We start from the raw sequence: 10,071 nt of genomic DNA, 5'->3' as shown, positions 1-10,071 counted from the left end.
AATTGGTCGCCGCCGGAGCCTTCAAATATGTAACGACCTTGCACACTCCCGAGGCTCCATCCAGCGCGTAACCAAACGGAGACGGCTTGTGGACCACCCGGAGTGTTCGATAACGTGCTTGCTACACCTTTGCGGAAGGAATGCGTGCCGACGTCTGAGATGGATAAGCCCATGGCCACAATGTCGTCCTCGTGCAATGCACACGTGTTGTGTAACCATGCCGAAAAGCGTTCTTTGGCGTTGTACCCAAACAGTAGTGTTGGTGACCCAGGAAGTTGTGGTCCTCGCGTGAAGAGCAATATCGCAAGGCTACATCAAAATATATTTTTTACTGGAATTACTGTATTAACTGTAAATCCAAGTAGTACCTTAAGATCGGACAAATTTCTGGACGCAAAGGATTAGCATAAATATGCCGTGGAAATGACATCCTTCCTTCTTGGTCGTTCTTCATGAGCCCGTATCGAATCTGCAAAGCATCGCCTGGCCACATAGAATAATCCAATCATAAAACATATCTGAATATGCCAATCTACCTCTCCACGCGATATGCTCATATCGAATTGAAGATGTTGACACTGCCCGGGCCATGAGGTTCCAACACAGTACCAAGAATGGGTGCACGGTAGCAACGAGGGAAAAGTCCGTAGTTGAAGATATAGCATGTTGAGCAAGGTTGCGGTATCCTTCATATTATTGATGTATTTCAAGTATTATAGTAATAATAAATCACAATATATACCTTCAAAAGAAAGTGGAGCTTTTCCTTCTGTCATCGGGACTTCACCGCTATCCTTTAGCTTTGCAAATTTTCTTTTGTATCCAGACACATAGTCTACAATACTTCACCAGGTCACACATACCAATTTCAATACTACTAATACCTTTCATCATGGCAGCCATATCATCAGTCATGTCGACGCCTTCTTCACGATGAAGGAACATGATTGCACTCTTCGCGCGATTGATTGTCGAAACTGAGTTAAACTTCCTTGGTAGGACCTCACGCCCCGCTGTCGTGCGCTTTACCGACGCATACGAGAACATCAGCTTGCATAGCTCGAGGGACACTGGGAGTATGAGCTTTCCGGCTGCGACGTGTAGTGGGTGCTCGCGTTCAAGCCAGCGTGTGAACCGCGTTATGATAGAGTCGTATTGGGACCTGGTGTCCTCTACTACTCGTAGTGCGATGACATCGTCAGCTGTAACGCTCGTGGTATGTGCACGGCGACCCATCGTTTTTTATGTGAATCCTTCTATTTGCTGTACTACTAGTATGCTCATAGTAGCTTGATTTCGTGTTTGTTTCGTGAATCAGCTTATATCTTGGATACAAAGAAAATCATACAAACTTCAAGATTGCCTGCATTGGATATAACTGGATATAACTGGTTTACGAAACAAAAAAGTTTCGTGACTCCATACATTTAGTTTCGTGTTTGTTTCGTAAATCGTGTATAATACGTATTAATAGTACTTAGTAGTACTTCAGTACTGTACGCATTACGACTTTGCGTCCATGGTGGCGGCAGAAAACGTGATTTTTGCTGCATCGCTTCCATCTAACACCACCGCTTGCCCTATTTGAGCTGCCTGCTTGGCTTGCTCGGCCAGCTGCTGCAGCCGCTTGAGCTCGGCCCGCTCCGATGCGATTTGGTCTTCTCGCTGCTTCTCTAGGGCCGTGCGCATCTTGGTTTTCGACACAATTTTCCAAATCAAGTCGGCGACAAACAGAGGCAGCCACACACTGTCGCAGAACTACACGAGTTGGTGCAGCGAGGTAGTGAACACTGTCACACGCTTACTTTGTTCAATGCCGCAATGCATTCTGTGTGCTGTCGAACTCCAGCCCACTCGAGCGCGTTTAAATTCGCCTACATCCAACGATAAGCTTGGAAGAGATGATCGCTGTACGTCGTAATCTGCGACCAGCAGGTCCTTGAGGTCTCCAGCGCGAAGCAGGGCCATCGCTGCTTCCGTGTGTCCGGCCCAGCAAGCCAAATGCCTATCGTTTGAACATCAACCCCCGATTTAGAAAGCGAGAACGCATGCTCTGCGTACAATGGCATGCTCCCGTTCTACACATAGTTACGACACCTGTCATCAGACCAAACAAGATGTGAGTATTTTCAGATTGACGTGCACGTACGTCATCCCTCTTGTGTACATCCGCTCCGCATTCGACCAAGTACTCGATAGTGGTCGTTGCCCCTCCTTTGGCAGCCCTGTCGATTGATCGCGTTCAACAAATCGTCATTTCAATGCATTGTACCAGTGGAGTGGCGTTTGGTGAAACTAAAGCCACACCAACTCGTGGGCCAAGTAGTACTATAGTAGTGAGGGTTCGTACCATCCACGGATCCAACGTTGTGTGGACCGATACGCCTTCGACTTTAACCAAGTGGTGGACTCGAACAAGGTCGTTCTTGATTGATGCCCAGAAGATGTCGCTACACACTTGCGACCGGCATGACCATTTATTCGATTTGCTTCATGCGTTACCTGCTTCGGCAGCGGCACATACATACTTGTCCATGGGCGACTTGACTTTACGAGGCTCGGTCCATATCCGAACTTGGACGGGGGCCTTTCGTGCAATCGCTCGCAGTTTCTTCATATTCAACGCGAGCATGTCGCGCTCCTTCTTGAAGAGCCCGTCGCGCGGGGGCGATCCGTCCTTGGTTGCCCCGGACGTCCTCGTCGTTCTAGTGGCTTTGTCTTGTTTCGTTGGATGGGTTTCATCGTGCTTCGTCGTCTTATCGATTGGTTTGTCCTTCGCCCGAGGTTGCTTTGCCGACTGTGGCCAAAGTTGTACCCTTAGTAAGCAACATTTCAATGGATGAAGGAACGTACCTTGCTTCGGGGACGCTCATCGTCCGCAACCTCATCGACTTGGTCCATGGATATGCTCAACAGAGGGGCGTCGCTTGTTGGCTGCATGTGTTGTGGCAATAGACGGTTTGATTCCTCGACGAGATCGTTCACTTCAGGGAACCCTGGAGGCGTTGTCGCCTTGTCCCCGCTAGCGTCCCCTTGGACTTCTTCAGCTTCGTCACCATCGCTGTCATCGTTTTGTTCTTCGTCGAGGGCTGCAAAGGCACTTTCCTCGCCTTCGTCATCATTCTTGCCTTCTGATCCCTGGTTGGCGTCGTCCTCGGACGACCAGGGGACGTTGATGTCGGCTTCAACCTAGGTAAATGCAAGCTTTGAAACCACATTCGATAGCCGAGCCACTTACATCCGAGGTGCCGCCTGCAGCAAGGTCATCACCTCCAACGTCTGGCGCTGTTCCATCGTCCACACCGGTGCTCATATGCTGTAAAAGTTCTCAATGGTATATCTATTGTTCCTCCACCGAAACTGCCAGTTATAGAAAAGTCGACCCTTTCTAAACACTCACCGTTACACTAACTTTATGGGCAAATTGATCAGGTGAAGCCACAGAACGCCACGTCATATCAATTTTCGTGCTTCAACCTGATGTATCCGGGTAGTATCCGGATATATTCAGAAATCTGCCGTCGCACTGACACAAAACCCATGACTCCGATGGACGACGACCTCTTGGCAACGTGCTTGCGCGAACTGGACAATGACGACAGCGTGGTGGACTACGACCTCCCCGACGAAGACATAGCGTCGCTCATGGAGGTCCTCCACGCCGCCGACTCCAGGACCGACACGTCGTCTCAGACGAAGAAGAAGCGCAACCGAAAGCGAGCAGCCCATGAACTCGTGTACTTGCGCGATCAAGTCCTGGAATATACGCGGCGGCTGGGGGACCTACAGGCACGCACGCTTCCTCGCAGCCCAGAGTCATGGGTGTGGCAAGAACGGTCGTTGCGCCAGGCTTGTGAGCGCAAGTCTGCCGAAGACGAAAACGTAGCCTTGAAGGACCTGTTGCAACGCCAAGTCAAGGTGGCAGAATCGCTCATGAAGATTGTCAGCAAACGGCCGCGGTTGGCCGAGATGACGTATCTGGACAAGTGGACGCAGTCGTCGCGGACGCTCGTGGTTGATCCTGTGGAACGACGGGATATGTTCCATCGGCTTCTCGACGGTCAGTACAGTCGCCTCGAGAATGTGTTGATTGCGCAGCGCCTTCTTGACTCGAGTGAAGCCGTCACGAAGACGGAAGTGTCGTACGACGAGCATTCGCGCGATATTGTCTTTGATTTTGTCGTCACCGATGTTGCGGCAGTGGACTATTTGGAATGTGCCCGTGTGTTGTGGAGCATGTACGGGGACGCGTACGAAACCGAGTTTGACATAACTGAGGTGTCTAATGTTGACGTGATAGCCTCTCATTAACCATTGCATGTGTAGCCGCTCGAGTCGCTGGACGAGAACGCGATGCTCGTCAAGATGCTGCTCAAGTTCCGCAAGTTTGGCCTGGTGGTGCACCAGCACATGGGATGTAAGCGATACTTTGAGCACAATCGCGTGGTGATGGTGTTTGACTCGATCTTGGACGACCCCATCCATCCATACCCCCCGGGGGTATACGTTGCCCGAGAGACGTCGTGGTAATCACGGCAAGACGTGCCTTTCACTTGTTGACAGGTGGTGGTACACATATATGTATGTAGGTTGACAGTGACCCGCGAAGGCGATAACAAGTGCTCAATGCAATTCTACTGTCATGGCAGCCTCCCTTGCAAGTCGTCATCCACGGAACGAATGGAGGATGAGGCCGATGACGTGGATGGAGTGCGTACGATGGCTTTTGCTGAACACATGATGGATTGCTATAAACGCAGCCTTGACTTGCTCGGACTGTACCTCCATGGCCAGCTCAAGATGCTACCGACGCCGCACGACCCGTCGCAGGCCCTAGAATTGGCCTAATCTATCTACTAGTAAATGTACGACTGTGGGGTATGGCTATACTGAATGTGTGGATGATGTCTACAGAGGGGATAGCGCTGTGATTAGTGTGTGACACAGTATCTCTATACCAGTAGTTTGAAGGATTTTACTTGGACAAACTTGGAACGTTAGTTGGTCGACAGGTACTGACTGTACAGCACTATGTAGTGGGATGATCACAGACACCGACGCATGTACATATAGTAGGAACATGAAAGTCCAACGTCCAATAGGAATATTCAGTTTGCACTTCGTATGCCGAAGTTGTTGTACGTAAATAGATGGTATTGTCGATATATTCAAAATTCGAGTGCGGTGCTCTATCAAAGGAGCAGACAATCGATATACAACCAATCAAAACCCACAACACACTTTTCAAGTGGCCAATCAAACTATCCACTCTTCACATGGAATTAGTGTGTGACTGAAACTAGTGTGATACTGGACGATCTCTACTACATACAAAAGTCAGGACAAAGAATCACGATCGATAGAGTTGGCACTAACAGTAGTCGAGTAATAGAATAGGTCGACAACACATGCGTCTTAGCGTCCGTCTGTGGCCTCTTCGTGAAGGGTCGGTCATTCCGCTGGAGAATCGTACAGCGTGCGTTTCGTATCGAGCGGGTCCATCACTGCCAAGAGCGTGTGATCGATGTGGATGCTCAGTGACTCGAGGTTGTCGCGGTAGCTCGCCATCATAAACTGCGCAAACTCCATGTGATACGCCGCCGGCATGGACATGATGTCGTCTTCATTGTCGTCGTCGTCCGTGTCGTTGTTCAATGTCAGGAGAAGTTCCAACGGTGTCACATCCTGCCGGGACTTGCACGGCAAAGTGCCGTGGGCGTAATACTTGACAGTGCACTTGTCACTCGAGTCGGCTTTGGAGATCACAAGCCTACGCAATCAACCACACCCAAACGCAAGAGTCACGACTGGATAACGTCATCATGTCAAGGTGTACTACCACGCCGTTTCATGGGCCACATAAGCATTGGCCGGGAACGGGTACAAGGCATCGCCGACCACAGACTGAAACACAATCACCACTCGATCTGGCTCTGTATATCGTTTGCACACGACTTGGTTGTGCACGGTAAACTCGTACGCTTTGAAGTGGAGCAAATGGTGGTAGTACACGGTGTGGTCGTCAATGCGTTGAATGGGCTACACAAGTGGTCCAAGGTCAAATGTACGTCGTCATAACATGGTTAGTATGCCATGTTGTAGTTAGTAGATGCCAGGAAGTAGTCGCACCCGAAGGATCGCTGTCTCCAACGTGATGTCCATGTTCTCAAAGTACATGGTCCACAGAATAGATGCACAGTCGTGGACATTCACGTTCAACGCGCGGCGCATGATGCAGTCAAACCCGATACGCTCATCCACGTACTGGACGTTCGTTTCAATCGCAGGGGCCGTCGCCACTGGCGGGTCCAACAGCCGCTTTGTGATGAAGTGGCATTCCCATTTGGGGTATTCTGCGTCCACCATCGCGTGCATCCTGGCCACGCGGGCCGAGGGGTCGGCGGGAAGGGCATCATGGCGCGCGCCCACGTCCAAGTACATTTCCTCCGCGAGCTTGGGCCGTTTGGTGACGATTTTGACAAGCGATTCCACGATTTTCAGCTGCCCTTCCAGCGCAGCCTTGAGCTTGTGGTTCTCTTGTTCAACTGCCGCCCGTTCGGCAGCTTGCCGACGAGACCGCCCTTCCCACTGACTGACTGCCGCCAGATCAGGCACCATGGCTTGCAAGGCGTGGAGCTGCTGCGTGTACTCCGCGACCTGACCCTTGAGATACGCCAGCTCGTCCATGGCCCTCTTTCGGATACGCTTGCGCTTGGGGACGGCCACAAGTTCGTCGTCATGAATGGTTTCGTCTGACGTTAACGACTCGCAGCCGTCCTTCGCAGCCATCAGCATTTGGACGCCGCTTCCACTTGATGTTGCCATGTCAGTTAACAGCAAGGAAACAATGCGACAGCATCAAGCGACCAATTTTTGCATAATTTGTTCAAATTACAGTATATAAATTGCACCATTCCATGTGGAATTTTGATTGGAATTGGGTAATGAAACTCCATGAAACTCCAAAACGTGTACGTCTGAAAGGCAGGAATGCACGTCATTTTGCACGGTATAAACCAATTTGATTGCTAAACATGCACCAATCAGTTTAATTCAAGTCATAAATTTAGACGAATGGCGCCACGCCAAAAACAATGTGACAATCATTACGGACCAGACTGGTATTGTGAATGTTTGTATCACAATAACCTCTATAAACAAATCCGGATAAAAGGTCAGAGTTTGGAACAATACTCTGTCACTTGAAAGGTCGCGCCTGTTCGAATCCGTAAGCTAATTGCTGAAAATGAGGTGGCTTGTCGTGGCTGTTTGGATGATGGCGTTGGGGAGACGCCCAACCTGCGCCGGGAACTCAAAACTACTGTACAATCATATCAAATACGTTCAATTAACCCCAGCTACAACGATTCAAATTCACAACTACAGTATGTAGTTTGGTTGGTTTACGCGTCGTGCATCCATCTGTTAGCATCTAGTACAATTGTTTGGACTGAACCGACACGGCTCGGTCGACAGAGATCGTCTGCTGGTATGGGTTGTAGCGCGCGTAGAAGGGCTTCTTCATGTCTTCTGTGAACTCGCGCATGCGGGCCTTGGCATCCGCGAGGCTGTCGGCCACATAGTACACGGGCTGGTACGTCGTGATCGGGTACTTTTGCTTGGCGGCGTCCACGGGGTTCCACGGGCGGTACTCGGGGAACGCAGCTTCGCCGCCCGCCGGTCGGGTCGGAGAGCACGCGTATTCGAGTTCACCAAAGCTCGACAACAGCCCCGCGCCGTACGCCTAACAATCACCACACATATAAATCTATCCAGCGTAACAAACTATATCGAATGTCCAAACCTTCTTTTCGCCGTTTTGCATGCACACACCAAACTCCACTGAAAACCAGTAGCACGTGGCCAGCCGTTCAATCTCTTCGTCTGACGCGCCTAGCGACGCTAGCCCAATCTCATGCGAAAAGTCGGCAAAATCCGGATCCTACACAATGATGATCCTCTGATGTGATGGGGGGAGGGTTGGTATGGGGAGGACGACGTACGGCAAACATGGGCGCGTGGCCCATCAGTTCGTGGCAAATGTCCGGCTCGGGGGTGTACAGCGGCACCGAGTGGTGGCGGAGGTACTACATCATAACAAGCGTCAATGAAAATGTCCAAATAATCATATTGTGATAAACTTCCAAAACTAAGTTTGTCAAACCAAGGTTGAATCACGCACGAGTTTTGATTGGTTGAATATACTACTTGTCCTATCTGTAAGAAGAGCCAATCCAATCCTCTCCAAAATGGTTAAGATCGATTCGTGATTCGACCGAGTCTGGAAATTTGTATCGAATATACCACAATACTATCCATTTTCAAAGAAAATGCCAAAAAAATCAAACAAAATGAGGCACTTTGCCCTTTGGATGTACCTGCGTGGAGAAAAAGACGCGGAAGGCCAGACCGTTGAGGAAATCGCGCGCCGAGAGCAGACCCGCCACAGGGCGCAGCGTGAATCCTAACAACATTCAGGCATGACGCTCTTGGTTTTTATTGGCTGTTTTATTGTCGATTTGATACAAATTTGGGGTGCAATCGAATCGCGCAAACCGATCCACAATCGATCTGATTGGTTGAATTTCATTGAGAAATGGGTTTTTATTGGCTAATAATTTTGAGCTCATCTGAGGTAGCCAATCAAATCGATTTAACAAATATGTAAATTCCAACGAGAAACCACGCCACAACACAATGAAATTGCACTCGAAAGCACGATACCTGTGCATTCTTTCAAAAAGTCGGAAATGTCTTGAGCCTGCGGAATATTGTCGCGCCCGTAGCCGCAGTTGCTTTCCAACAGCGGCAAAATGTACTTGAACTCGTCGCACGCGTACTTGGCCCACATGTCTTCCATGCGGTCGTACACGACGCCCCACGTCTTGATCTACGCACAATAATATGTCGTCAGAGAATGACACCAACAATAGCCATGGTCGTGCCTCGTTCTCCGTGTATTCGATGCGAGGAATGGTTTGGCCTTGGCGGAAGTTGACGGCAATCTCCGTCAACTGGTCCCGACGGGCTCGGTATACTGGGTCCTGCTCGAACTTGTCAACACTTTCATGGCTCACATGGCTACAACTTACCGAGAAACCAGGGTGGTCACTCTGCAATTCTTCCCCAGCATCCAACGTCTACGTGGATGGTGTACAGTGTGTTAGCCACCATACCCCCCCCAATCGAACATGTTAAATGCAATGGATGGAGTCGTACCTTAACCGTCAAGTCCAAATCGTTGATTCTGCGGGGAAACCATGGCACTATATGCAATCGTTGAGACGACTTGGTAGGCCTATCTCAACCGACGTACCCTTCTTGTCGTTGAGCACGAGGATCTGTTTGCAATGGCGCTTGAGGTCGTCCAAGAGGTCGTCCACGGCAGTCTCGCCCGGTCGGCCGTCAAAGTCGATGTAAAACGCGTAGTCAGGGGCCGGGCCTTTGGTCGGGCGGCTCTCGATGCGTACCATGTTGACGTCGTGCTTCCAAAAGAACTTGAGCACGTCCTGGAGGGAACCGGGGCCGTCGTTTGTCTCCAGTAGCAGAGATGTCTTGGGCTTGTCCAACCCACGCACCACTGCCGTCTGCGAGTACGCGCGGACGAATTGGGCGGCAGGCGACAGGGACTTCTTGTGGGTCGACGGACCGAACGACCGAGCCAGTGTGCTGCGAGCGATGGAGGGAAGCGATGCCGTGGTCAACCGAGCCGTTTGGCGGAAGGCGTGGCTGCGGCTGCTGCTCAAGACACCGGCGGCGAGCCGAGAGGTTGTCGTGCGAAAGGCCATAGTGGTTGTTGTGGTGGAGGGATAAAGAAATATGCACACTGGCACGATGTCAGAACTCTTCAACAGTTGCAAGATACATGCGCATGATTGGTTAAAACTCTAGCTTTTCAAGAATTGACCAATCACAGCCCACGATGCAATGGATGAATCCCCAAGTTGCAGTTGCACCGCTAAATCATGTCGCAGAAAAATGAAGCCTTCCCCCCAACATTTCGAGCAAGTGGAGGCACGCCCTGTCACGATGATGTGAATACGCGTGTTGGGAATGTGTGACAGCGTGATG

General features: G+C 50.4%; 4 protein-coding genes across 26 annotated transcripts; 1 reads left to right on the top strand and 3 right to left on the bottom strand.

The window, feature by feature from the left end:
- Nucleotides 1-1,422: 1,422 nt before the first annotated feature.
- Nucleotides 1,423-3,364, bottom strand: H257_03090 (hypothetical protein). 20 transcript variants are annotated; one of them, XM_009827024.1, is made up of 10 exons: nt 3,239-3,364; nt 2,854-3,189; nt 2,503-2,797; nt 2,351-2,450; nt 2,273-2,295; nt 2,150-2,225; nt 2,062-2,078; nt 1,915-2,005; nt 1,806-1,874; nt 1,423-1,758 (listed from the first exon to the last, which is right to left on the bottom strand). In XM_009827024.1, exons 1-9 carry the CDS (start codon nt 3,311-3,313, stop codon nt 1,865-1,867), a joined length of 1,023 nt encoding a protein of 340 aa, XP_009825326.1. In that variant the 5' UTR covers nt 3,314-3,364; the 3' UTR covers nt 1,423-1,758; nt 1,806-1,864. The 20 variants fall into 20 exon arrangements, with proteins under 20 accessions (XP_009825326.1, XP_009825328.1, XP_009825330.1 ...); XM_009827026.1 differs by having other exon boundaries at nt 1,930-2,005; XM_009827028.1 differs by having other exon boundaries at nt 1,915-2,078.
- Nucleotides 3,365-3,517: 153 nt separating this feature from the next.
- On the top strand, nt 3,518-4,887 carry H257_03089. Of its 2 annotated transcripts, XM_009827014.1 has the most exons (3): nt 3,518-4,278; nt 4,327-4,526; nt 4,590-4,887. In XM_009827014.1, the coding sequence occupies exons 1-3, from the start codon at nt 3,541-3,543 to the stop codon at nt 4,846-4,848; spliced, it is 1,197 nt and encodes a 398-aa protein (XP_009825316.1). In that variant the 5' UTR covers nt 3,518-3,540; the 3' UTR covers nt 4,849-4,887. The 2 variants fall into 2 exon arrangements, with proteins under 2 accessions (XP_009825316.1, XP_009825317.1); XM_009827015.1 differs by having other exon boundaries at nt 4,327-4,887.
- A 221-nt stretch (nt 4,888-5,108) lies between these two features.
- Nucleotides 5,109-6,854, bottom strand: H257_03088 (hypothetical protein). Of its 3 annotated transcripts, XM_009827012.1 has the most exons (4): nt 6,130-6,846; nt 5,840-6,039; nt 5,377-5,770; nt 5,109-5,324 (listed from the first exon to the last, which is right to left on the bottom strand). In XM_009827012.1, exons 1-3 carry the CDS (start codon nt 6,823-6,825, stop codon nt 5,452-5,454), a joined length of 1,215 nt encoding a protein of 404 aa, XP_009825314.1. In that variant the 5' UTR covers nt 6,826-6,846; the 3' UTR covers nt 5,109-5,324; nt 5,377-5,451. The 3 variants fall into 3 exon arrangements, with proteins under 3 accessions (XP_009825314.1, XP_009825313.1, XP_009825315.1); XM_009827011.1 differs by having other exon boundaries at nt 5,109-5,770; nt 6,130-6,854; XM_009827013.1 differs by lacking the exons at nt 5,109-5,324; nt 5,377-5,770 and having other exon boundaries at nt 5,809-6,039.
- Nucleotides 6,855-7,311: 457 nt separating this feature from the next.
- On the bottom strand, nt 7,312-9,819 carry H257_03087 (hypothetical protein). Its single transcript, XM_009827010.1, has 9 exons — nt 9,317-9,819; nt 9,220-9,266; nt 9,093-9,140; nt 8,946-9,044; nt 8,725-8,890; nt 8,379-8,464; nt 8,004-8,087; nt 7,805-7,942; nt 7,312-7,744 (listed from the first exon to the last, which is right to left on the bottom strand). The coding sequence occupies exons 1-9, from the start codon at nt 9,786-9,788 to the stop codon at nt 7,433-7,435; spliced, it is 1,452 nt and encodes a 483-aa protein (XP_009825312.1). The 5' UTR covers nt 9,789-9,819; the 3' UTR covers nt 7,312-7,432.
- Nucleotides 9,820-10,071: the final 252 nt, after the last annotated feature.

Source organism: Aphanomyces astaci (assembly GCF_000520075.1).
Source record: "Aphanomyces astaci strain APO3 unplaced genomic scaffold supercont1.5, whole genome shotgun sequence".
Lineage (NCBI taxonomy): Eukaryota > Oomycota > Saprolegniomycetes > Saprolegniales > Verrucalvaceae > Aphanomyces > Aphanomyces astaci.
The sequence above is the reverse complement of the archived record's forward strand: the minus strand, read 5'-3'. Positions and strand labels throughout refer to the sequence as shown.

Excerpts from the sequence above, each read along its gene's own strand:
- H257_03088 (XM_009827011.1), bottom strand. The coding sequence starts at position 6,825 with ATGGCAACATCAAGTGGAAGCGGCGTCCAAATGCTGATGGCTGCGAAG. Across the intron at positions 6,040-6,129 it reads TGGAGACAGCGATCCTTCGG|CCCATTCAACGCATTGACGA; the intron begins GTGCGACTACTT and ends CCACTTGTGTAG. Across the intron at positions 5,771-5,839 it reads GTGGCCCATGAAACGGCGTG|GCTTGTGATCTCCAAAGCCG; the intron begins GTAGTACACCTT and ends TTGATTGCGTAG.
- H257_03090 (XM_009827016.1), bottom strand. The coding sequence starts at position 3,313 with ATGAGCACCGGTGTGGACGATGGAACAGCGCCAGACGTTGGAGGTGAT. Across the intron at positions 2,451-2,502 it reads ATGTGCCGCTGCCGAAGCAG|CGACATCTTCTGGGCATCAA; the intron begins GTAACGCATGAA and ends GCAAGTGTGTAG. Across the intron at positions 2,226-2,272 it reads CACCAAACGCCACTCCACTG|GGCTGCCAAAGGAGGGGCAA; the intron begins GTACAATGCATT and ends ATCAATCGACAG.
- H257_03089 (XM_009827014.1), top strand. The coding sequence starts at position 3,541 with ATGACTCCGATGGACGACGACCTCTTGGCAACGTGCTTGCGCGAACTG. Across the intron at positions 4,279-4,326 it reads CCGAGTTTGACATAACTGAG|CCGCTCGAGTCGCTGGACGA; the intron begins GTGTCTAATGTT and ends TTGCATGTGTAG. Across the intron at positions 4,527-4,589 it reads GTTGCCCGAGAGACGTCGTG|GTTGACAGTGACCCGCGAAG; the intron begins GTAATCACGGCA and ends ATATGTATGTAG.
- H257_03087 (XM_009827010.1), bottom strand. The coding sequence starts at position 9,788 with ATGGCCTTTCGCACGACAACCTCTCGGCTCGCCGCCGGTGTCTTGAGC. Across the intron at positions 9,045-9,092 it reads GTGACCACCCTGGTTTCTCG|GACCCAGTATACCGAGCCCG; the intron begins GTAAGTTGTAGC and ends AAGTTCGAGCAG. Across the intron at positions 8,465-8,724 it reads CTTTTTGAAAGAATGCACAG|GATTCACGCTGCGCCCTGTG; the intron begins GTATCGTGCTTT and ends GAATGTTGTTAG.